This window comes from Lepisma saccharinum, chromosome 7 (assembly GCF_977018435.1).
Source record: "Lepisma saccharinum chromosome 7, izLepSacc3.1, whole genome shotgun sequence".
NCBI lineage: Eukaryota > Metazoa > Arthropoda > Insecta > Zygentoma > Lepismatidae > Lepisma > Lepisma saccharinum.
In genome coordinates this window covers 88,526,519-88,554,449 of record NC_139235.1, presented here as the reverse complement: position 1 = coordinate 88,554,449, position 27,931 = coordinate 88,526,519, and the positions used below count along the sequence as shown (strand labels likewise).

The 27,931-nt window shown below is 36.0% G+C and overlaps 1 protein-coding gene across 1 annotated transcript; it reads right to left on the bottom strand.

The window, feature by feature from the left end:
- Window positions 1-55: 55 nt before the first annotated feature.
- Window positions 56-26,614, bottom strand: LOC145990551 (pickpocket protein 28-like). The gene is made up of 9 exons (XM_083126244.1): window positions 26,534-26,614; window positions 24,882-24,996; window positions 21,166-21,338; window positions 17,774-17,856; window positions 14,809-14,933; window positions 13,735-14,005; window positions 13,168-13,230; window positions 11,889-12,009; window positions 56-152 (listed from the first exon to the last, which is right to left on the bottom strand). The coding sequence occupies exons 1-9, from the start codon at window positions 26,578-26,580 to the stop codon at window positions 56-58; spliced, it is 1,095 nt and encodes a 364-aa protein (XP_082982370.1). The 5' UTR covers window positions 26,581-26,614.
- Between the last annotated feature and the right edge of the window lie 1,317 nt (window positions 26,615-27,931).

Below are 27,931 nucleotides of genomic sequence, written 5' to 3'. Positions count from 1 at the left end.
TGATGCAAGCAATTAAGTAAAATAATAATACAATGACCCTCTAGTATTAATACTATCAAATCATACCTAGAAAATCGGTCCAGTCATATAATTCACTCTTTTGCATGACAGTAAGGTCCAAGTCTTTAAAATAGACTTCGATTTTTGCTGCCCTAGAAAAGAAATTAACTTTAATCATACATGTTATGGCACACACACAGATACATATACAGAGTGTTTCTGTGACCTTGATTCAAACTTGCAGGGTGGATGGAGACTAACTCAAGCACCAACATGAGATGAGGAACTCAGGGTCCGGAAACGAGCTATTAAAAGTTATAAGCCAAAACTAGCTGGGGATGCCTATGACAGTGGAATAAGACAACGGTAAGATGTGGCTTCTAGATTTAATATGGACATTACTACAGCATATCGTAGCACTCTACGACACCCCTTGTGTCCCCTTCTGGCAAGAATCCTTGCTGTCTGTGATACAGTCAGAATGACTCCAGGCATGTTAGAGCAGATGTGACTGTTGTTCTTGCATGAATGCCGAGGATCACCATTTTGAACAACTACAAGTTTTTCATTCTCATGAGAAAGTTCATTAAAATGAGAAAAAATATTGGTAATCTCAGAAGGATATATTTATTTTTCACATTTTGATTCTTTATGTGGCTTAATAAGATGCACGTGCTTATTTTTTACACACACACACACACTTGAATCACAGAATCCTTTTGGCTTTAGTATGATATCTACATACCACTTTTTACAAGCCACCACTACATTTTTTTTACATGTATCTTCCTGACATTGTCTTTTCTTATTAGTGTATCATTATTATATTTTGATACCTTTGTGTGATATATTCATGTAAAGGTATTTGGTATTTACACACACACACACACACACACACACATAAAATTTCCAGAATCCATTCACTTGGTATGGCTTCGTCTTAGTAATATTGAGGTGTTATTTCCGACACTTTTACACGATATAACAATACACATTTGTTTTTTTCCTACACACACTTGACGCACAGAACCTTGTTTTGTTTTTACCAGCACATGAATGACACACAAGTTTCCACAAGTCAAGCACTGCGTTGAAGCCTTATTCTTATTGCATCCACCTATTTTCCATTGTTCCCTTTTCTTTGTATTGTTGCTGACTCCTACCTCATCCGTTCCAATTTGCTTCACTCTCCTTTTATTTCTTGTTAATTAAAAAAAACATTTCATGTTTCAACCCCTTAAGTGGGTAATTTGCAAATGCAGAATCTCCTCCATAATGGGTAATTTTAAAAATTATAACAACTCCTCATCACTTTCCAAAAGTGCATGTTCTGTTCTCAAAGAAGATAGAAGACTCATTTTGTTGCTTCGATCCATTGTGGGAGAACCCAATACTTCAAAATGCAAGAAGCCAGGGGAACCAGTTTTGAATCCTGCCCTGGACATGTGTCCCTTCATCAATATCATCATATCATCCTCATTGTCACGATTAGACAAAAGTGGCAGAAAAGCAACTTAAAATAACCTAAATCAAGCAATCAATAAAAAAAAAACCTGCTGCTCCTGAATTGGCACACACCTCAGCTCCAACCACAGATTGTATACTATATTATGTATAAGTGTAAGATATACACTACTAGACTGCTAGCAGTGTGTAGTGTGGAAGCAGTGTCTCCATCTTAAGGTGATTGTGGGAAGTTAAATACTCTGGAGCTTCTGAAGAGTCAATATTGAAGGAAGCAGGTCCGTGGCTCGTCATACACATGAAATATTAGCCAGATATAGTTAAGGACGGATATATATTCGTCGAACCCACTGCAGATAACGAGTGTGCATGACAGATATATCACACTTAGAGGATTAAATTACATCTCTTCCTATTTAAATTTTAAATTATTAAATGAAAACTGGCGAACTCTGTATGCTTTTTGTGCTGTGTATATTATCAAATATTCTCTGCACAATTTGCATTACAATTGCAAATATGAGTATTACATGAAGTGGTTCTGTGTAAAGTATTGTCGTCTATTAAAAATGCAGAAAGATTTCTGAAGGTATTTACACTGCATTTATGTTAGCAAATGTGTTAAAGGAAATGCTTCTGTCTAAAGCAATTCTTTACCTATACCACCCAAACCAAATTCACATTCACAAGCCAACTTATCTTCATATGTTTCGAACTTCGACTATTCTTGTCTTGACTCCTGAAAAAGCCACGTGATGTGATGAAAGCTAGAGTAAAATATGCCTAATCTGGGCTTGAAGTTACTTAGTGAAATGATGACATGTAGAGTAAGTTATGCCTCATTTAGGAGAATGAGTTGAAAAATCAGTTTTCTGTGGTATCTACCCAGTAGGTTGTTTCAGTAAGAAATTGAACCATGCGATTTTAACACCTCTCCCTGCCTTCTCAACTTTGAACACTGAGGTGGGTGGGTGGTTATATTTAAATTAGGCTTGTGTGGAGGCAACCAAGTGCTCGACGTGGTACGAGATTCCAGTGTGCATTGTTTCTTCTGCCATGATTACAATGCCACACTGACTGTTACTAACAAATCAGATGACAAGAGGTTTCCCACTTCATAAACAGGACCGACGAAGCCTCGTACTGCACTCACTCACACTTTCCTGGCCCTCATACAGTGCTACAGTACTGCTCTTCACTCCACAGTCGACACATGCATATGAGAATGCTCTTACACGGTGGGTTGACCAGGCTTGATTTAAATTCAAGTCCAGCTTTAAAGGAAGAGCTATAAAGTGAAAACAGACCTACTTACACTTAGGCCCTCCATCATTAAGATAAAAAATTCTAGACACAAGTTTACAGTATGGCAGGTATAGACAGTGGCAACTAGGAGACCAGGGGCAGTTGCTCTGCACTTCTTGCCCCCACATTATGGCCTCTCAATGCTAAAGCCTGCTTTAGACAAAAGCATTTTCCTTAGCATTTTTCTTACCATTTGTGCCATGACCAAAAAGCTACCGTGTGAAGTGAGAAATCTTATGGCATTTCAGATGCCATGGCATATTTCATGGCATTTCTCAAGGATAAGATCCATCCTATTTCCGTAGCATTTTTCGTACCATAACCAATCAGAAGCGACCTCTAGGTCACGAGCACAGTTGAAATGGCAGCCGTGTGAGATATAAACAACGTATGACTTCACATTTTTAAAACACGATAATTATTCAACCAAGAGGAATTACGCTTCGTATGAAATGGTTTTAGGTAGAGAAGCATGGCACTGATTAACTATATACTTTACAAACGTTTACTGTACACGTATGGAAGAATATTTTAGTTTTTTTCAATTGTAAACACCATGCACTCGCCATATATGGTGTAACTCTATGTGCCTATCGTGCTGTATGTAGGGTGACCAGACATCCTCTTTTATCCGGACATGTCCCCCTTTTTAGTTGTCTGTCCGGCATCTGGGCGGATTTTTTAGAAATTGGTAAATGTCCTCCTTTTTTTTTGGAAAGAGTTTAGCATCGACCATAGCACATGTGCTGCATCAAGAATGCTTCCACACATAATGATCATCATATTACTTGGGATGCGTTAAGTATTCGAGCAATGCTCACCTAGCATCTGGGAGTTGAACACAATCACTTTCCCGACTGAGTAATTAGTGGAGGTGTGCGGGAACCAGAATAGCCGGTACCGAGAGCAGTAAAAAGAATTTCCCGTCCTGATCCCGACTTCGGGGAATGATTTCCAGACTTTTCAGGATCCCGAGCAGTCACAAACTTTCAAATGGTCATTTTTAAAAGTGGTTAATTCTTGATGTTTTCTGCATTGTAAGTGTCTTGACACTTCTCGGAAATTGTAAGAAAAAATAATAATAAAATAAAAGACAGTGACATAAAATTCGTGAGTTCCACAGCGTCGGGAAATTTTTAAACATTTCCCGTTTCCCGTCCCGAAAATTTCCCGACTTGGTCCGGAAATCGCGATTCTCTCCCGTCCCGACCAAAAAAAAAATCTGTCCCGCACACTCCTAGTCATTAGCAGGGTTGCTAAAAGTTCAGGAATTTTAAGTAAATTCAATTCCGGTCCCGGAGAGAAAATCAGCACGCGTAAATGGGTTCTGGACCGTAAAGAACCTTTTTCTGTAAAGTATTTCAATTCGGTCCAGAAACCTTTTTCCGGATTTAATTTAAATACGGTCCAGGAACCTTTTTTCTCGATGCATTTAAACTCAGTCCAGGAACCTTTTTCCGGAACAATTTAAATTCGGTCCAGGAGCTTTTTTTCTGGAACAATTTAAATTCGGTCCAGGAACCTATTTCCTGGATCAATTTAAATACGGTCCAGGAACCTTTTTTCAATGAAACAATATGGAACATGGACCGAATTTAAATTGTGCGAGATAAAAGGTTCCGGTCCTGCAGCGGAACCCAATAGACCCCATTAGAATTTATGGGTTACTGGACCTTTAACAACCCTGGTCATTAGTACGTATTATTCTAAGTCGTTGCTTCGCAATCTGAGACTTCTGAAACACATGTAATCTGAGCAGTTCATTTTCGATTTATTAATATGGTTTATTTTAATTCGCTTTTCTGCCTCTTTTGGCTAATCGCAAAGATGAGGATGAGCGATGATATTATGATTTTGATAAAGGGACGACACTCATGGTCAGGCTGGGATTCGAACCTGGGACCTCTGGCGTTGTGGCACGGCGTGCTAACCACTACACCACAGAGGTCGGCCAGTTCATTTTAGAGTCAAATATACTCGATACAGAAACGCGTAGTGAGAATTTTGATTATTAAGTCATATTTACTTTTATGAAATAACGAAGCGAAAGTGTAAATTCATCAATGATCTTGCAAGAAAATATCCAGCTTTTAAAGGATGGAAGAAACTAATATGAGGTAAAGTGTAAGGTGACTGTCACTTTCCCCTGCTGTTCAAAGATTGCAAAAATGTTTGTGGCATTAAAATCATATTTCCTGACACAATCTAAACTACCTAAAATTTTAATTCGGTTCTTAGAAATAAGTTAAAGTGAAGTTTACTTGTAACATTTGCATTCACATATGGACATATTGCATTCTAATATCCAAGAATTGGAAAGAAGAGTAAAATTCTGTGCTTCAAACTATAGATATTTTTAGTTACGATTGTCATGTTAAACAATAGATTAGGAGATTGCTTTCCTTGCTTAAAAGTAGGAGGAATTTATTGAAAAAATCATCAGAATTATCTGTGAGTAAAGTGTTCGTAGTTTTTTTTATATTGATTAAATTATGAGTAATTGCAAAATGTGTTGCCATTTTTTGTGGTGTCCTCCTTTTTCACCATGCTCTGTCCTCTTTTTTTGAATGTGTGTGTATGGTCGCCCTAGCTGTATGTATCATACAATGTAATCTCAACAGCTAACCGAAATGTTCCATGAAATGCTATCTGCTATAACATTTTTAGAAGCATTTATATAGCATTTATGCTAGAAAAATGTTAAAGGAAATGCTTTCGTCTAAAGCCGGCTTAAGCCTTGTGTGCCAAGAGAAAGTAAACTTTCCTTGCCTCCCCAGTTTTTGCACCCAAATGGCACCAATGGGTATAGAATTGCAGCTTTCTGGAAAGTTCTAAATATAAACCAATCAATTGAGCTGAACAGTCTTCTTTTTTAACGTGCTGGCTCACTCTTTTAAACAGTTTTTAGACATGATGGGTGCCACTTTCATCTTCGCCCGCGTATTCCTCTAGCGGAATGTGTAGTTTTGTGTGTTGAAGGTGTCATATTCTGTTTAAGTAGCAGAAAAAATATTTCTTTCGTTGACTCACTGTGTGAATATGGAGAAGATATCTAAAGAGGATTATGAACAGATGAAGGAACCTCAGAAAAAGGACAATGATAATTTAGGAAGTAATGTAGTGTGGGTGAAATTACCGTTCAAAGACAAAAAGAACGCAATGAGATATGTTCAGGGCAGAATACTGAGAAGAAACAGCGATGTCACTTGGATGGTAGAAGTGGATGGGAAGACAAGAATGGTGCACAAAAACCAGCTGAAGTGGCCGAATAGAAGAAAAGGTATTGAGGAAAATGAAATTGAGAAGCGGCGAGTGTTTCCTGGAATTTCAACTGGATCAACGTTTCCAAGATTTTATGACGATGAACTTTTGATGGATTTCCCAGATCCAGGTGATGTAAATGACACCCCGATTTTGGATAATGGGGCAGGTTATAGTTAGGCGTCATCCTCAGAGAGACCAGAGCAACATCAGGGAAGCAAAGAAGATGCCATTAGGAGATCAATCAGGCAGAGAAGACCTCCTGATAGACTTCAATATGTTAAGGACTGAAAATTTTAAAGGAAGATAGGGGAATGTTAGATGTGAAATAATGTTAGGCTTCTGTTTAGGTTTTATTGAAATATGGAGGTGTCCATTGTGGGAGTTGTATGTTAAGCTGTCTGTCAGTAAATATATTGTTAAATGTTAATTAGTGGTCTGTTTATATCTCAAGTTTAAGTATGTATAAAACGCGTGCGTATTAGCCTGTGTGCATACACGACAAGTTTGTTCCGCCAGCTGTTGAATCCTCGGTAAAGATAGGTCTAATTCGTGTTCATTATTCCTTAGCATTCCTAACTCGCGTTCTGAAGCACATATTTCCTACAAGAAACTCGCAGCTACAACTAAAAGCAATTACAAACAAGACCGGCGCCTCCAACCGTGTTACATTATATTCTAAGAAGTGATGTTACTAATCAATATGGAGAATATCGTTTATGTCTTATAATGCAGCTACGGTATAAAACGTCACATTCATCTCAGTAAAATGCCAAACATGCGTTGTTGTAACAGACCATCGCGAACGAAGCGAGCAAGAAAATTTTTTAATCCATTTCTTTGTAAGCTTTCAAGAATATTAATTTAATGTTATGTCAATACTGTCTGGACCTTTAACAACCCTAGCCTCCACCCGCAAATGCAGACGCTGTGGCACACATTGGAGGAGGGTCTAATTATGTATTGTGTGCGGCTTGTATTGGATCTCTCTTGTCTCTTTTGTGCTGCACCATTTCGGAAATCCACCGTTTTCCGGTGATTTTTCAATTTCTTGCATATTCAGCCACATATGGTGTGGATTGGGTGATGTATGTGGAGACGACGTGATGTGTGCGTGCTGAGCTCGCATAAGGGTTGCTGGAGGGGTTGATGCCGCCTTCCTGGTTGGATTGTAGTTGTGGCAGCGGGCGTGCAAAATATGCATTTTTTTGGACACGTGAGGCTTTTTAAGGCATATTTTGGGGTATTTTATTTGCGTTTGTTTTTTTCTTGTGTAGTGGTTGTTATGTGTTTGTGTGTCTTGTGCAGTAGTTGTGCTGTGTAGTGTATGAGTTTGTCTTGTGTAGTAGCTGTGGTGTCTAATGTGTTTGTGTTTGTCTTGTGTAGTAGTTGTGGTGTGCATGTATGTGGGTTTGTCTTGTGTAGTAGGTGTGCTGTCTAGTGTGGTTGGGATTGTCTTGTGTAGTAGTTGTGCTGTCTAGTGTGTTTGTGTTTATCTTATGTAGTAGTTATGCTGTCTAATGTATTTCTGTTTGTCTTGTGTAGTATCGGTGATGTGTATGTATGTGTCTTGTGTTGTAGTTGTGCTGTCTAGTATGTTTGTGTAGTAGTTGTGCTGTCTAGTATGTTTGTGTAGTAGTTGTGCTGTCTAGTATGTTTGTTTTGTCTTGCGTAGTAGTTGTGCTGTCTAATTTGTTTGTGTTTGTCTTGTGTAGTAGTTGTGGTGTGTAGTTTGTTTATATTGTGTAGTAGTTGTGGTGTGTTTGTGTTTATATTGTGTTATAGTTGTGATGTGTTTGTGTGTGTCTTGTGTAGTAGTTGTGCTGTCTAATGTGTTTGTGTTCGTCTTGTGTAGTAATTGTGCTGTCTAATGTGTTTGTGTTTGTCTTGTGTAGTAGTACCTCCATTCATATTGGGGGTAGGCGTAGAGCTGACAACTCTGCACTGTAAAAAGCCATGTCAAGAAACAGCAATATAAGGCCATGGATGTTCCCAAGGTAAAATATTCCTGAGGAAAAATAGTCCCCCATTCGGATCTCCGGGTGGGGACTACTTTGGGAGGTCTCTGGACTAAGGATAACATCTACATTAGGAATAAGGATATTAAATTAGGCACCAGGAATGTTCTGAGCTTTTACCGGCCTGGGGCATTTCAGTGTACAGTTAATGAGATAGTTAAGTATAAATTAGATGTAGTAGCTATCCAGGAAGTTAGGTGGCCAGGAGAAGGGAATTGTAAAACTAAAAATTATACTTTTTTCTATGGTGGTACTGAAAATCATAATTTTGGAACAGGCTTTTTCATAAATAATGGAATTATCTCTGCTCTTAAAACAGTAGAATTTATTAATGATAGGATATCATATGCAGTTTTACAGGGTAGGTGGTGTAAAATTATTTTAATAAACATACATGCACCAACGGAAGATAAAGATGATAATACTAAAGATGATTTTTATACAGAGTTAGAACAGGTCTTTGATAAATTTTCTCAGTATGATATGAAAATTCTGTTAGGTGACTGTAATGCACAGATTGGCAAAGAAGAGACATTTAAACCCACGATTGGTATAGAAAGTCTTCATGAATTAAGTAATGATAATGGTATAAGATTGATTACTTTTGCAACCTCAAAGAATTTAATTGTGAAAAGTACCACTTTTAAACATAAAGATATCCATAAATATACCTGGTCTTCTCCAGATGGTAAAACTCATAATCAGATAGATCATATTCTCATTGATAAGACAAGGCATACTAGTATAATTGATGTTCGTACACATAGAGGTGCTGACTGTGCCAGTGACCATTATTTAGTAATTGCTAAATTAAGAGAAAGACTCTCAGTGCTAAATCATAAGCAACAAAATCTAAAAGTTCTAAAATTTGATACAGGAAAGTTTACTGATGAAAGAATTAAGAAAGATTACAAAATTAAACTGTCAAATAGATTTGATGTTTTGCAGGATTTAAATGATGATGAAAATATAAATGAAACAGACGTAAATAAGAATTGGGAGCACATACGTAATGCAATAGAATCAGCAGCTAAAGAAAGTATAGGATAGCATAAACCGAGAAAAAGTAAGCCATGGTTTGATAATGAATGTCATAATCTAATAGAAATAAGAAATCAGGCTAGACTTAGGTGGTTAAATAACTCTGATGATACAAATCTAAACAATTATAATAGAATAAAGCGAGAAGTTAACCGCACGTTTAGAAGTAAAAAAAGAGATTACTTGAAAAGCAAAATTAACAAAATTGAAACAAACAGCAAAAATAAAAATATCAGAGATTTATATAAAGGTGTAAATGAGTTTAGAAAGGGGTGGCAACCTAAAGTAAACTTGATAAAAGATAAAGATGGTGATTTTCTAACTGACCCAAGCGATATTCTAAATAGATGGAAGAACTACTTTAATGACCTTTGAAATGTTCATGTAGGAGATAAATCAGAAGTAAATGAAGTCCACACAGCAGAACCTTTAGTTCCAGAACCTAACTTGACTGAAGTTAAAGATGCTATTAAAAGGCTAAAGAATAACAAAGCATCTGGCATTTATTTAATACCTGCTGAGTTAATTAAATATGGTGGAAATTCATTAATATGTCAAATTCATAAATTAATTTGTTTAATATGGAATAAAGAAGAAATCCCTCAACAGTGGAAAGAATCCATAATTGTTCCTGTGTTTAAAAAAGGTGATAAAATGAACTGCAATAATTACCGTGGAATTTCTCTACTCTCAACAACATATAAAATATTATCTAACATTCTTTTAACAAGACTAACCCCATATGCTAATGAAATTATAGGTGATTATCAATAAAGGTAAAAGGTAAAATGTTCCCCTGTGCATAGCACCATGCCATGAAGGTGCATAGGGGGTGTGGGCGTAACGCCCCACACTTTCTTGATCCGGTCGTGAGTGGGGGTGATGTGATCAGCATCACGCCCCTGACCACCTTTACCCCCCAGGGTTTCCCCCAGGTACCCATGTTATTCGACGCTGGATGGGCGCCGGGGCTGCTTCCACCATTAGAAAAGTTCCCGGATTTGAACCGGCCGGGGATCGAACCCGGGACCTTTAGCATGGTAGTCAGACGTGATGTGGATTTAAACGTAACAGATCAACTACAGATCATATTTTTCACATCAGACAGACACTTGAAAAAAAGTGGGAATATAATCAAAATGTCCATCAGCTATTCATTCATTTCAAAAAAGCATATGATTCGGTCAAAAGAGATAAATTATATAATATATTAGTAGAGTTTGGAATACCTAAGAAGCTTTGTATGATAAAAATATGCACCAGTGAAACAGAAAGCAAAATTCGTGTGGGTATTAATATGTCTGACAAATTTACAATTCATGATGGGTTAAAACAAGGAGATGCATTATCTCCATTGCTCTTTAATTTTGCCTTAGAATATGCTGTAAGGAAGGTAAAAGAAACTAACGAAGGACTAAAATTAAATGGTGTGACTCAGTTGTTAGCATATGCAGATGATGTAGACTTACTGGGGGATGATGTGAATACAATTAAGAATAATGCTAAAATATTTTTCAAAACTGCTAAAGAGATAGGTTTGTAAGTTAACAAAGAGAAAACTAAATATATGCTTACAGGCCGAAACCAAGTGTTAGGTAATAATCAAAATCTAATTATTGATAACAACCCGTTTGAACCAGTTTCCAAATTCAAATACTTAGGAGTAATATTAACAAATGAATATTATATTAAAGAGGAAATAAAAAGTAGGCTTAATTCAGGAAATGCATGTTACTTCTCTCTTCATAAACTTTTGTCTTCTCATTTAATATCTAAGAAACTAAAAGTTAAAATATACAAAACAGTAATTTTGCCTGTAGTATTATATGGGTGTGAAACTTGGTCCCTTACATTGAAAGAAGAACATAAATTGAGAGTATTTGAAAATAAGATCCTTAGGAAAATCTTTGGACCTAAAAGGGATGAGGAGACAGGTGAGTGGAGAAGATTACATAATTTAGAACTACATAATTTGTATTCATGTCCAGATATTATTACAATAATTAAATCAAGAAGACTTAGGTGGGCAGGCCATGTGGCATGAATGGAAGAGGAAAGAGGAGTTTACAGGATTCTTGTTGGGAAACCTGATGGTAAGAGACCTGTAGGAAGGCCAAGACGAAGATGGAGGGACAACGTTGAGATGGACCTAAGGTAAATCGGTAGGGATGGAAAAGAGTATATAGAACTTGCGCAAGATAGGGAAAGATGATAGGCCTGTGTTGCAGCAGCCATGAACCTTCTGGTTTAAGAAGGCTAGGGAGTTAGTTAGTTATTGACTCACTGTGTGACTGGTCACAGAACAAAAAGTGTCACCTTTTTCTTTGCTTGTTTTTTGTCTCTATTACAATTTGTATCACTAATATTAGTTTTAACACTATGCAGTGGAGTATGTGGTGTCATATATTGAAGGTGTCTTTGTTACGTTTCCACTGAGTGCACCACGTGACTACTTATGTTACATTCATTTTCACCTTAATTTCACCTTTGTATACACATTACCCATTACTTTTGTATGGCGAAAACAAATAAAATAAATGTTTAAACTCAAAGACAACTGAAATATGTAAGAATCTCTCTAAAAAGATATTCATTTACAAAATATAAACAAGCTAATTTTTAAACGAAAATACCACCTTCTGCACCACACAACCATTCATGTTACAATAACAGGCACCACCAATGGAGGTTTAATTTCCAAAATACGACCAGACTCTTGTTTATATTACTAAATTTGCTCTCGCTTTAATTGTGCTTTGAAATAAAATACATTTATTTCCCGGTTGGTAGAACTTTTACCTTCCATATTCATTGATGTCCTCTTCACTTAATTGATCTATTGCAATTTCAGCAGTGTATTGTATATCTGGGCATGTTCCTGGACAATTAGGGATTAGACTGTATGTTTTATTGTTGATACCTATGAATTTTAAAGTTAACAATCAATTCATATAATGAGAAATCATTTAACATGTGTACAATCAGAAGCTAAGATAAAAGTAGGCAAATTGTCCACAGCTATTCTGTTCTTTTTTCTCCTATATTCAATGTTGTTTAAGGAATAGAGTTGTGTTGATCATGGAGCAAAGGTTGTTCTCTGCTTACTGGCATTTTTATTCAATTCTTGAACCTCACATTATGAAAAACAGTTAATAAACACAATGATGGACAATTTGTCTAGTATTATCTCGACCGTCAGCTGTAGAAGAGAAATGTTTAGTTACTTTGATAATCACACTCAGCTTAATATGTATTACTTTGGGTAATCATAAAAAGTTAGTAAATGTCAAGCAATAAATATAATTGTATCAAATTCAACAAGTAACACTATATCTCTAAATACAGCAGTCGGCTCACGAGAAGATCCCCAAACAAGAGTTGTTGGGGTAGATTTTAGGCGTAGCAGAAAGTCTTTCACTTGCTGCGGCCATTGTCCTTTTGAAAGTAAGTAGGAGTTGATTTTTGTCAAATACACAGAGCACGAAGCTTGTGTTTTCCGGCAACAGGTTGCTGCTTTTTTTTTCAGTACCCAGAATAGCTTTATACTGCTTATTCAGTACACTATTTGAGTCTGTATTTGAAAGAAGTTCAAAAAGAATATGGCAACGACTTGCGTTGCTGCACCTGTTCCAGCGAGGCCAGTTTCTGACTGAGGGTGCACTCCCCCAACCCTAATAGTGGAGTCGTCACTTCACTTCCATCGGGGATCTTCTCCTGAACAGTCAGCAATCGCTTGTTGCTGACACACAACAGTTTCTTTAAAATTGTTTTTATATACAATAAACTCTACCATTAAAAACTTTTATGATAGGTTTTCTGAATATCTTTATTCCTGTCTAACTGTCTAATGGACAAATTAATACTGGAATTATTACAGTTTCTTTTGCATTAAAAATATTTACAAAATTGAGTAATGAAGTCTTTAAAGTTATATATTTTTTTTTTCCTGAATTAATTTACCTGTTAAAATACATACATCCACAATCTCATGTACCTAATGTTATCTGCATCATAGTACTCATATTTGAAACTAAAAGAGTAATATTGATAGTAAACTATTTTTTTTTAAATACTTTACCTGTAAACAAATCGAACCTGCAACTCCATTTTGTTGCCCCACAATATGGAATGTTTTGGAGTCCTGTAATAAATTATTAAGATGTTTATAGTTACCACTCTTTAAAAATGTTAGAATATTTCTTGATTGATAATATTTAGTATGAAATTAATCACTATCTCAACATTTACCCCCCCAAAAAATTACTGTGATTTATGTCTACTGTCATGGTGTAACGGTTGCAACCATGAATAATTAATTTAGAGATATATTTTGGTGTAAAAAATCGATTTTAGCAGATGCATCACCTGATATTTTTTAAATGAGAAAGTGGTACATATTATTAATTACCTACATATTAAATACAAATACATATTGTGCACTTTGTTTGATGATCAAGCACGTATACAGGGTGATTCAAACATATAGAACAACCCATTTAATTTTGGCAGATGTTACAGAACACAAAGTGCTGAACGTGGGATGAGAAGTGAAGATGAAAATTTTTTCTATAGCAGATACAGTGAAATTGATGATCAACTAAAAATGCACACTAGCACACATACACACACATACATGGTTACTTACTTGGTACATGAAGTCCAACACAACCACATTTTTCTGTAGATAATTCTTCAAAGCCTTCCATTTCACAGTTGATGAAGTTGTAGGTTTTAAAAAATGCAAGATCTCTTTCCTCTGGAAATAAACATTTCCTCTTCGTGAGTGGATAACTTTTTAGATTCTTATTGGAGTAAATTATGGTTGGAGAGAGAACAATTCTCATGAACTTATTCTCAGGTAATTCAGTAGAATCCTTCAGCATATTTGGTAGTTCAGTAGGATGGTGAATTGAAACCTGTGAACAGCAAAGAAACGTGGTATTTTGGGTGTGTGTGAATGTTTCCTTTCGTCGTTCTCCCCTCAAAATCTATGTCATTTTGTATTGCATTGTATATCATTGTTCTATGAAAGACATTCTGTTAATTTTCTTACATTATATGCATATTTTGCCTAGTTCCATGAAAGGATATTTTTGGAAACTAAGAAATTAGTAGGTGTTTATCAAAGTAGTAAATGAATTACATCCAAGCACAGATCATGAAAATAATAAAGTATGGATGTCAACAGGATATTTTCAAGGGAGGGACAAGCAAGGTATTTTTTTTTCAGGGAAGGCAAACGAGGCATATTTCCACCCATAGTAGGGTTGCCCCCTCAAAAAACACTTCTTCAGATTGAAGTTATCAGGTTCCTGCAACACCATTACAATAATTAACATAAATTACTGTGACTGAAATATATGTGTGTCTAATATAAGTTTTTGGTAACACCCATTTTTCAGGGAGGGACCGTACTCCCCCTTCCAGACTCCCATGATATGAAGGCCATATTAAACTCACTAATACTCTGCATTTAATGAATCCTCTCACAACTGTACTGGGTACTCAGTTTCTTGCTCAAAAGCAGCTTTATTTCATTGGACCCTGTGAATTTTAACCTAAGGTGAGAATATTTCAAACAAATCTAAGTAACTATAAATTCAGGTCTGATGGAATCTCATCAAGCAAAACACATGAATCAAACAGTAAATAGAAATTTAGTTATGTATTACTGAAATATCAATGTTTGTTCATTAAATGTAATGCTTTGTTAGCTTACCCAAAAAGAACCATTTCCAGGTTTAAGAATTGGTTTCACTTCGTCGTTTTTCATTATAATCATTGAAAGGCCTCCAATGATCATTTTAGTGTCTGACCTCTTGGGATAAGTAGATTCATTTGCAGCTGGAATGAGAGTAAAACTTGAATGAAGTTGTATAGATTTCTCAAGTAATCTATGATAATACTACCATAAGTTTAAAACTTGAATATTACAAAAACACAGTTGCCAATAGATCTGTCATAATTGAATATGTATACTGTATGTGGAAGGAAGAGAATATAGAGATGGGTCACAATTTTTTTAGTATCTTTCAATAACGAACAGTTAACAAACATAATCGTAGAAAACCTCATTTTCTTAGCTTTCTTTCTTTCTTGATTGGATTTATCTGTTATATGTACCAGCTCTACACCAAGTGTTCTACCTCTTCCTCAAACCCTACTACAGCAGTTCATCTGAAATAGGTAAAGGGCTAGTGGAAAAAATGGTGTAATAGAGAAAATTATATCAATAGTTACAAACGTGCATTAGAAATCCCATTTGTAATAATGCATCATTTTTTCCTACTACTGTAGTTCTTTACCTTATTTGAACCCGTCAACTGCCGTTGCCAGTTGTGTTAGTTGCCCAGCAAAATTGTGCCTTGCAAGTTTCACGTTAACTTGCAGCAACCCTTGTAATTTGTGCAAGTTAGCTGCAGCCTAAGTAACTACCACCATTGGGCCAATGTCAGTTTTTGCGTGAAAACGGTTGGCTTTACGTTAGTTTGCAAATTGACGTTGGTCTTACGTTGGGCCAATGGTGGTTGCCAACATTGGCCCAACCATGGAAAACAACTTTTTTATGCTAAGACAACTTTCAGGAGTATGCTGCAAATTCTAGAGTGTAAAATAAGTGACATGTAACAGTGTTTCTTTCCAAATATTTCAGTCACAGCACATTTTGGAATTATAATATTTTTTTTTTAAATGAAAGTAGAAGCTATTTTTAACTTGCAGTCATTCGCCAGGTCTTTGTAAAGCACCATGGATGAAAGATGTGTTGGTAATTGCTTATTGTTTGTCTCTTAGCTGTAGTAGAACAAGAACATTCTTACAGGTATTATTGTGAAGTGAAGGTGGTTAAACAATGTTATGTGCAGACTAAATTCCATGAAAGATGGAAAACTAAGTAATCTCTAGAAAGTCTTTGTGCTACCACTTGAAGGTACAGTGCCTTGAAAACAATGATACCATGTGACTGAGAAAGTGATTTTTTTCCTTCATATTTTCATAAATAACTTGTCTATTGTTTACATTTGGCCTAACAAGTATATTTTTATATCAGAACACAAACCTATCCATTCTTTAGTTTTCAGTATGATGTTGGGCCAACTTAAAAGCATATGTTGGCCCAACGTAAAAAACATGCGTTGGGCCAATGTTGGAACCATGGCCAAATCACCATTGCCCAATGGTATGTTTTTATGTTGGGCCAACTGTTGGTAATTAATACTTTTGCTTTTAATGTGCTGCAAATTTGCAGACTTGCTCTGGAAATATCCTGCAAGGTCACGTGAGTTGCATTGCAAATTTAATGTAAATTTGAGGTAAGTCTACCTTGCTCTCTTGGATATAATTGCATCAAATTACAATTTCTTGAATATATACAATTTTCAGATGTCAACCCAATTTTATTGATTTCTTAATTTGGTGTTTTAAGTCCACTTTATGCACAGTATAATCGTGACTGGACCTACAGTTTAAAGTGGGATCCGAACCACTATGTGCCTCCACCGGGTATCAAACCTGGGACACTTTGATTCCAAGGCAGCAGCACTATTAAAGAGAATAAAGAAGTTGGTAGAGGTATTTCTTTTACAATTACATTTTTTTTTTTAAAAAAAAGCCTCTGTTTGTTTGGTGTAAAGAGGATATTGAAATATAATGGGATGAACATCCTCGTAGTCTAGTTTGCATTTGCACTTTGGTGAATTAACTATAGAGGAGCTCAAGCAGTTTTTTGGCACATGCACATACTTTCACAACAATTGAAAACAAAAAGAATATAATTTATAGTGCATATCAGGGGCCATATTACATGCTGTTATTTCAGTACTGTTGTCCCCTAACATTTATCCAAACCATGGTTTGTGTTTATTTAATTTAGGCCCCACCAGAAAAAATATTCTGGATAGGAATGAGGAACCAGGAAGGAGAACGGGTTTAAACATTTAATCGACTCTACCCCTGGAAATTTGCATTCTGCATTTTAAGTTATAAAAACGTAGAATGTTTGATACATTTTATTGTAATAACATAAATAAGTTCAGTTAGTATTCAAACCTAATAAGTAAAGTAAAAACTGTATTAGATCGAAAAAATTGAGTGTGAAACACAGGAACTAGATTATGTTTTCATTTTCTACCACTTAAACCAGAACACAAATGGTTGCCTCAGCTTTAATTTTTTTTTTTTTAAAAAAAAGATTTTTTTATGTGTGAAGTCACATAACATAAACATAATGACTAATATTTCACTTTAACTTGTAGAGTTTTTTGTTAACAAGGTGTGTAAAAGTTTATAACAAAATAGAATAACTATGCATATCAACATACTAACTGAATTAAATGCAAATAAATAAATAAATAATAATGAAAAATATTTGTGCTATATATTTATAATCTAGTGGATTGAGTAGAAGAGTCTTATCAGTGATTTAATAATAATAATAATTTGAAATATATTTTTTTATTAGCTTACATGATTTATTATTGCATAACAACAATCATAACCATCATAGTAAAAATTATTATTATTATTTCTACTATTCAAGTTTTATCAATAACCTCCCCTCCATAGAAAAGAACTTTTGGCAATGCTCCTGATGAGGAGGGGAGAGATACATGAAAAACGAATTGGAAATGACGTATTGGAATAAAAGGAAAATCACTAAGACATAATTATATGTAATTTATGCTTACTGAGAAGGCTCATGTAGCCACCTTCTTGAGTCCAGTCTTTTGCTTTTGGCAACATCTCTGCTAAGTCATTATGAACAATTTCTCTAAAAATAGAAAATTATAAGGACAATTAATGTAGGTTCTTTTGAGGGGGGCAAGTGTTCTAAATAATTGTAGTAGTCCAGATTTTTATATAGCTAAAAACACATTCAATTCTTTCACCCAAATTCTACATTTAAGCTTTGCATTCATTGTGCAGTGAATTTTGAAGGCGCATTGCATTGCTAGAGTTTGCTTTTGAAGTCAACCTTATTCACAGATAGACCTAGACCTATATTTTAAGCGGGATCTGAACCACTAATGTCTTTGCCCAGGACCCTTTGCTTACAAGGTGATAGAATGACCACTGTGCCATTGGGAAGGCCCTACGTTTATTGTGCTATTTACTACTGATCAGTGACTTGCAAAGTAGGCCTAATTGAGGAATTGTGTGAAACTATACTTTTTGCTGAATGATAAAGTATTTAAATTGTTAAACTGCATGGTCTCCTATCACATCCACATTGATGCTGCGTGGGAGTTCACCAACTCAGCATTTACCCACAGACTCCCAACACCTCTTCAAAATTTCCCCAACACCCCCTAGAACAAAAACGCCAACTTTATGGTTTATTTGGCTCTAAATCAGGCGCGGTTGGCCTTATAGCGCACAGGATCAGTGAACCCTCAGTAATATACTTCATTTACCTCGAGAATGGACAATTAACAATGTCTTTACCTTTTGACAATTTTTTGCTAAAATTTCTGCACAAGAAGTTATGTATTTGTGTCCGTAACATGGCACATTCTTTTGCTGAGAAAGGGAAACCGCGAATCGGCCACCCTCGTGCAGACCCTCAGCTGAACCCCCACAGGAGAGCTCCTGCCATAGTGAAGGTTTGGGCGGCAGGCAGAAGCTCGGGGTAGCTATATGGGCAAAATATATGGCAAAGGATACTGAGGAACCTCGATCCCCAACCAACGGTCATGCGCAGTTCGTGCTCTCTCAGAAGCAGCAGCAGAAGCCAGAAGGCACCGTCCTCGCTGCGTGTGAGGCGCAGCTAGTTCGTCCCTTCCAGTGTTGCCCTGTGAGGTTCAAGTTTGAAGCGCATTCGTCACATATTCTATCTTCTCTGTTGAATAATTTTTGTGCCGAACTTCTTGGCATAAATGCAAAATTGTGGCAGAGAAGGATGAGTAGAAATGAATGAAAGCTGGAATTAGACACGTTGAATTAAAATAAAAGAAATACATTACTAAAATAACTCGTGCATGCATTCAGTCTTTTTCCTTAAAGATGGAAACACTTTGGATATGTGAAAGTAAAAGAATGGCGTGATCTTAGACAAGAAAGGAAAATGTGACAAACCATGTCGGTGTCAATGTTTCAAGGCTGTAAGTTTTCGAAGTGCTTGGATAGTTGTTGCAAAGTATTGATGCTCCAAAGGATAGACGATGTTACGTCATTTGATGCAGTGTAGGTGTTGCTGTCTGCGCAGGTAAGAAATGACCGCTAAAATGCATACAATTAATGGAAACATACCTTCTCGTTTGTTGAAAGAAAATTAGAGATAAAGTGTGTGCTGGTCAACCAACTCCAAATTTGAAGAAAGAAAGAAAAGCTGTAGCGTTCCAATGAAAGGGTCTCAGGTTTCTAGTACGTACATGCCATTGGTTGCCATTTCCCTTTAATAATTGTAGTACCATTGTGATTAGTCGCTTTATAATTTATAATTTATGGACTTCCGGAAGGGGAAAAGGAGCCACATTCGCCTGGAAAATTAATGTCAACCTAAAACTATTTATTACGCACATATAATTTCATTTCAGTCACAGTAATTTATGATGATTATTATAAAGACGTTGCAGAGACTGAAGGAGTGTTTTTGAGAGAACAGCGCTATTGCAAGGAAAAATGTGCCTCGTTTGTCCCCCCTGCAAAAAAAATGATTATTGCTTCCCATCCCTGGAATAAATTCTGCATCCATAAAATCCGAAATTTCTTTCATAGATGCACAATTTATTGTACTTAGTTTTAGCCCTAAATTTATATGCACACCTCTACTATGAACCCTCATTCTATGAAAAAAAATATGTACCAATCTTTTAAGCCCCCTCCCATTCCTTTGTTTCCCGAAGAAAGTCTATTTGCGGAAACTGAATATGTGTCATATGACTTTGGTGAACCCCCACCAAAATAATGCACGAGCCGCGCCTGCTCTAAATTACCCCTGATACACCAGGCCCATAGCCAGACTTCATCTCCGGGGGGGCTCACGGGTTATCAGGGTGGGCTTTGTACATCAAGTCCATTTTTCAAAAGTTTAACAGTGTTAAATGAAGGTGAATTATGTGTGGGGGGAGGGGGTGTCATTAAGTTACATAAAGTTTAGAAATATCACACAAATACTACTTTTTGTCTGTATCATTTTTATTGCTTGAAGTGTTAATTGGCTGCTACTAAAAGCATCCCTTACTACACACTCCATACTACGTTTCATGATGCAGGTATTTATATCACCTAAGAAAATATGGACAATATTCAAACATAGTGCCTTAGCGTACATTCCACTCCCCGGCCAAAACAATGAAACACCCCTTCGTTCCCAAAACTTAAGAGCTGTTCACCCTTGACGCAGATGCGGAGGGAGGAAATTCGCATATTTTGTCATCCAAGTCACAGATTTCTCTATCAATAGGGGCACGAAGGTACAGATAAAGAAGCTCCCCTGTGAAGGAACTTTCTGAAGTCTAGATAAGAGAATCTCCTAAATACTTGGTGCTACTTACTTTATAAATAAGATGAACGAATGTAATAGCTGCTGTTCATGCTCCCTGAATTTATCCTTCACCAAAGTTGTGAGCAAAATAATATCTGCTGTCTACATTTTCACTCTTCACTGCAATCAAATTACACAAAATAGTTTTACCTAATGTCAAGGGGCTGACCCCAGTGCCAGGGGGGGGGGGCTGACAGTAGTTCCAGGGGGGGGGGGCTCAGCCCCCCTGGCCCCTGTTTGGCTACGGGCCTGTGATACACTCTAAATATGAAGTTACACCCCCAGATTCTGGATAATATCCTATGTGTACTATATCACAGACACTTCTGTGTTGCATATATTCCAATGACTAAAGTGGGTTTGTTACAACCCAGAATTGTTTGTGATTGTACATCAATGGGGTTAGTTACAACACAGAATTGTTCATGACTGTACATCTCAAATACACCAAAACTAATGTCCTTTCATCCCATTTTAACACTCAAATTATTTCAATATATTCAAAAAACATTTTTAAAAGTGTGTTTTTAAACTCTTTGGTTTTTTTTTAATGACCCTGTTTTATTTGAGTTTGAAATTCGATAAGGAACTTACTCTCCAGTTTTGTACATATCACTTCCATGTAAAATATTGAATGAATGGCAGATTCCATAATCTGTCAGAATAGGTTTGTTCCAAGTAGCTGCTTCGTTTTCATAAAATATGTCCCTGTTTTTTATGTCAGATTTTCCCTGAATCAGAGGTGTTATATTCTTGTAGAAATCAAGCTGAAACAGAAGTAATAAACATAATTTGTTTAAGTAGATGGGAATATGAAGAGTCACACTTGTTTTATCTTTGTACTTAAAAAAATGTAACGTGTTTTTCATTTAATGTTCTAACAGAATACTTGTTGCAACATACTTCCTGCTATTAAGGGATTAGTTACAAAATATTGATGTGTATTACATACATGGAATACCAGTAAGCAATTGCGTTACTTATTAATAAAATTTCAGTTTCATCTATATACATGTGTGAGTGAAAGATGAATTATTTTTCAGTGTTGAAATTGCAATAAAAATTATGATAATGTAAAACTATATAAAAGTTTTGATGCACAATTTTCTTTCATTTATATATTCCAGAGAAAATTTTTAACACTCATTTATCGACACACTCGAATACCCATTGCACACAACATTTTTACAAAAGATCAATTTGCAGTAATTTTTGCACTACATTTAATCCATATGCCCCCCCCCCCTAAAATGACCTTACAACATCTCTCCCAGATGGAAGATTATGAACAAACCTCAGGATATTGCAATCTCAAACAATGAGTAAGATGGGGCAAGACTGCTCAGTTTTTGTTAATTATATTTTATTGAAGTTATGAATCTATAGTAACATATGGGAAAAGTAACACAGAATGCACTATCCTTTGCCAACATACAGTAAATGTCCGAAAGCCCAGTAAACAATATGTCAGCAGAAAACAAACAAAAAGCACGACCATACAAATGCGCAGTCTTACCTGCACCGTGGAGTAAGACTGCGATCACGTTTGGGTAAGAATGCACATCGTACTATCACTTTCTAAACAGAGTCACATTCGTTTGAGGGTTCTATAAAAAGGAACACACATCCCTAAAGAAAGTTCCTCTTTCATATGAGAAGCATTTGTCGTGCCATCCTCATATGTGGCACAGTGAATCAAGTCTTCAGCTGGGGGATGCTGTGTGGTTTTTACGCATACAGCTGCAAAAAGGAAATATGTATGTAAAAGTGTATTTCTGTGTACTTGCTCTGGCCTAGGTTGCTTTTTGCCTGGTAGTCGGGGAAGCCAATGGTTGGGTTATCTCAACGGCTTCCCTGTTTGAAAGGTAACAATATGGCCTTGCCCCAGTGGTTTGGGGGTGGGTCATTTGTCAGAGGTATAAATACTGGTTCCAACTTGTTATAATCTCTCACATACATCTCAGAATCCCAGGCTCGCTGAGACTTCGATACAAGGCCCGATGGAGTGTGATAAACTGCGGGGGTGGGATAGCGCTATAGTAAATAGTGCGCTCATAGCTATAATAAGATGTACTGCACTTAACAAGAGGATGGCGTAGGGACCTCTGCGTGATAAACTGATGATGCTGTCGAGCCATTGCACAATGCAATGAAAACGAATACACAGGTGGACTCAGCATTAACACAGCTGCCTCTATGAATCAACATCGTGATATTCTCTACATTTACAGTGAAGAAATTCTAAGAATACTTAGTATCAAAATAAATAGTAAACACCTTAAAATTCTTCTCGCTTTCTTCTCTCAGCGCAACGAACTACCAGCATGTCTTGACTAACATGGTATAGTCATTAACTTTAAATCACAAAGTAGGAAAGTGTTAATGGGGGTACCCAAAGGATCAATCCTAAGGCCCCTGCTCTTTATTCTGTACATAAACAATGTACAAGAATACCCAAACACAAAAATTGTCACCTATGCAGATGACACAACCGTTCATGCCAGAGGTATCGACCCTAGGAAGCCTGAAATAAACACTTTTATCACCATAAACCAACTGGCACAATACTTAACTTCACACAGATTAATAATAAACAACAATTAAACAACATTGATGATACAATCTGAAACATGGATTTTGAGTCACAAGCACTAGGCATAGACAATGTGCTCATAGAAACTGTATCTTCAGTAAAGTTTTTGGGAATAACACTAGATCAAAAATTAACGTGGCAAGAACAACATCTGCAGTAAACTATCATCTAATCTATACCTGCTAAAACAAATGGCTGAATATAATTTAACAGAAATTAACAAATGCATATATTATGGACTAATTTACCCCTACGTTGAATATGGCATAATAGTTTGGGGTGGATCATTTTATAATAATACTGTCAGAATACTTAGACTTCAAAAGAGAGCACTTAGAATAATGTACAAACTAGGCTGTAGGGAATCTTGCAAAGAGTTATTCAGGGAGAAACAAATAATGACAATATACTCCCTATACATTTATAAGGCTATAACGTTTGTTCTAAATACTGGAAGCATGACTAAAAATAACCAATTACACAACCACAATACAAGGGGGAAAGATAATTATTGCCAGAACCAACACAGACTCAATATCTCAAAACAATCACCAATGAATGCCAGGAAAATATTCTACAACCAGCTGCCAAAAAATAAACAAATACAAACAATAAAAAAATATTTGACAGAGAGAGCTCTCTACAGTATCAGAGAAGTCATAGAACAAGACAATACAAGGTCAATGTACTAAACAATATGTATTTTAATTGTATTCTTATTTCAATCATGCAACAATGATAATGTGTTTTAATTTATATTGTAGTGTAATGAAGTGTATTTTTCAATTTTTACTTTGGTGTAGTGATGTAATGTACTACACAATGTTTCTTCTTTTTTGTTATGATGTACTAAACTAATTATTATTTCATTATGTATCTTGATGTTTTCCATGCCCTTTTAATCAAGGGTCAATGGAAGAAAATAAAATTCAAATTCAAATTCAAACATACACGGCTAGCTTCCATCTTGGTGAAGTGACGGTGGAGCAGCAGTGCCAACCGTGTATGATTTTCACCTAAAAAAATGGTTCGCAGTCTTACCCTTCTCTACTCTAATATGTATTACACATTAAAATCAGTTCATTTTTCCTAAATTGCTTTGTACTGGCTTTGAATGAATACGAACTTTCTTCAGATGCTTGGCAAGATAATAAGGGAAGAGAATAGATTCCATTGCTATGTGTCAATAAACTGTCCAAAGAGCAAATTTTTATTAGATGGTGATCATGATTGATGATGACAATATTAATGTTACCTATTGTTTTCTAATGGATATTCCTACTGAGTTTAAGTTCTATGTATATCCAGACAACAAGTCAAAGTCTCAGTTGGGATACATGGTGGTTCAGATTCCCTCATACCATAGGCCTAATCAAGTTTAACCTGTCTGTGCAGAATGTAGAATAATTTTTTTAACAATCTTTAAATGTAACTTAAATTCATTTCCTCCTGTAATGATTCTTACTAAAACTCATTATCATTGTATTATTTTCTTCATGTATATTCACATATTCCTGTTTGAAACATTCAGAGATATCCTTACATTATATCTTATATTCTCAGCCTTCTTTTTGAGTTCCCTCATATCTGCACAAAATTACTACAGAGTTTTGTATACTACCAGGCAGATATTTAAGAATAGCATAATTAATTCATCAATATCCCCCCTCTCTCTCCCCACCTACACACACTTTTATTTATTACACATTATCCTAACCTGAGAAAAATCCAGATTGTCGTGAATGTCTCCTAGAGCCAAGCAGTCTGGAATTTCTGGAATATTTACATTACTGGGGTAGAAAGATCCTTTAAGAGCACATAGAATTTTCAATCTATAAAACAAGAAAATAATTAGTTTACTCATGCTAAATAAGAGAGTGCTATTAGGCCAAAGCATCATGGATCACCTTGGAAGAACAGCTTCAAAAATAAACAGAACCTTTCATGCATGACAAGCTTCGCATATTGCTTGTTGCTTGATTGTTGCTCAGCCTGCCTGATTTCTCCATGTTGTACATCATGTCGCCTTGGTCTGGTGGTTGTGCATGTGCAGTGAATAATTTTCAACAGGCTAGAGGTGCTTGTGTCATTTGTCACTTTGGTCTGAAAGCTCTTTAAAGGGCAGAAATAGAGTAAAGAACTAGAAACATAATAAGTACGTAGCCACCATTAGGAAATATAAAACCCTTAGCTAATTATATCATTTAGGTCCTTGCATAGGATTGCTGTATTTTGAAAAGAGAAAACACATCAAACTTCTGCATTCCACTCAAAAGTTTCATTATTATTGCATAACAATTTATCAATATAGTTATCCAAGTCATAAAAAAAGATGATGGTAAAATGACACAGAGGAGAACAATAGAGCAATTGTTTTACTATGTTGAAATAAATTCAACTTCAACAACTTTCTTGTGCATGTTTTAATCAATCAATTATGTAGATGCTCTTTATGTGTTCATTACAAAGACAAAGCATCTTAAATCAGAGATAAGGTCAAATGAGATTAGAATGTGCTATCCCATTTAATTCACTGTTAAAGGAATGTCAACAGTGAAATTCTTTTATTAAAAGTTTGTTATAATGTTTTGGTAGTGGAGGTATACAGATTCTGCATATTTTGTAAAATAGAGTAAGAAAGGTGATTAACCAAAAACTCAATATGCTGACCAAGACAGAATTTATTTTATTTTAAAATATAAACTAAACGTTACGGTTCAACCTTCTAGCAAGGTCTTCTTCAGTTTTGTACCAAATACAAATGAAATAAGGTACAAAACAGGAAGATATATATTATCCTTGGAGTCCAACCACGTTCCATATTGAAGGAAATGTTTATCTAAATCGCCTGTCAGGTGAAACAACAGTTGACAGGGGGACAACCACCTGCTGGAACACCTAGAAAGGAATGTTCCAGATAAACAACTTTCTAATAATCTTGTGTCTGGAGGGGAATGATTTTTGTGTAGATATATCTTCCTGTTTTGTACCTTATTTCATTTGTATTTGGTACAGAGTCTGAAGAAGAAGGTTGAAACGTAACATTTAGTTTATGTTTTAAAATAAAATAAATTCTGCCTTGGTCAGCATATTGAGTTTTTGGTTATCATTGAAACAAGACTTAATGGTGTTATAGGTGATTAGAACTAAGTATTGCATTGGGAAACCAATCCTTTCTTTCTCTCTCCCCCTCCACTCCCCCACCCCCTCTCTCTGTGTGTGTATGTATGTGAACTAATCTCTGTGTTCTTCCAAATAAGAAAACATCGCTGTACCACTAATTCAGTTAATTCTCCAACTCTCTATATTGGAATATTTTACATTCGCTTGCCACAGGTGCTAACATTAAGGATATCTGCAAACGCTTACATTTCATGATCTTTTCCAATTTGCTGGATATTGATATCTTCATCCATTATCCAGTTTCTGCACACAGTTACTGCTGGAAATGGAATCTCCCCAATGCTCACAGGCGTGCTCGAAAGGGTCAAGATAACTGGGGATTCATCCCATTTGATCCATATTTTCCTTATGAGATAGGTACAAGTTGCAAAAGACATTACAAGAAATAATATCCACATCAGCCTGCAAAAAATAATAACAAATGTGTTATTGTGCAAAAAAATTTAAGATTGTTAAGGTTTTACTAGAGACTATACCTGTCATGAGATGGAACTTTTACTATAAAGAAAACAAATATCCACAAATAATATTTAAAAAAACACTACTGTTAGTTTTAGGCTTCTCAATTAGGCTATCGCTTACATCCTGCTCATGGCATATTTTGACTGTGATTTCTCAGCTAGAGAGGAACCTTTATTTTCTTGAAGTGTGGGTATTTGCAAAATTGCTGGACACCCAAATACAGGTTAATTCCAAATGAATGGTACAACTTTGCACAGTTATTATGACGTTACTATTTATGATAGAAAATCAGACAAGGCATCAATACAAAGAAAAACACTGGAAATTTTATTCCCACTTAGCAGGCTTATTCTGCTTAGCCGATGCTCCACCAGGATCGCCAGTGTTGCAAAATGGCTAATGACCAGTAGAAGCCATATTGTGTGTTGGAGCTATCAAGAACTGATTCAATCACAATGGTGCAATGACATTTCCGCATGCTTTTCGGTAGTAATGTATATGTTTCACCCTTCCGAAAGATTTGCCAAAGTTACAACTGACAATTGCTAGTGCCTTCGAAACCATTGACAACGACTTGCTGTCTCGTGCAAAGCAAGTACTTGATTATCGTTTCAACCTTTTTACACGTGGTTCCCATGTTGAATCTTTATAATTTGAGTCATGTGAGTAAAACTTCAAGAGTTCTTCTCTCCATTGATACCTTGTCTGATTTTCTATCATAAATAGTAACGTCATAATAACTGTGTAAAGTTGCACCATTCATTTTGAATTACCCTGTACTTTCAGGACACTTCTCGAACTCGTTATTTACGTAAAACTCAAGAAAAGAATTTAGGGCCTCCCCGATGGCGCAGTGGTAGCGTCCTCGCCTTGTAATCAAGGGGTCCCGGGTTCGATACCCGGTGGAGGCACAAGTGGTTCGGATCCCACTTTAAACTGTAGGTCCAGTCCCGATTAGCCTTACTGTGCATAAAGTGGACTTAAAACAACAATTCAATTCAAGAAAAGAATTTATAATATATGTTCACATCTATCGTTCAGTATGTGTTGTTTTTCTGATTAACCACTTTGTATAAGTGGACGTACATTCAAACCAAACAGAGAAGATTAAGAGGAAGGGAT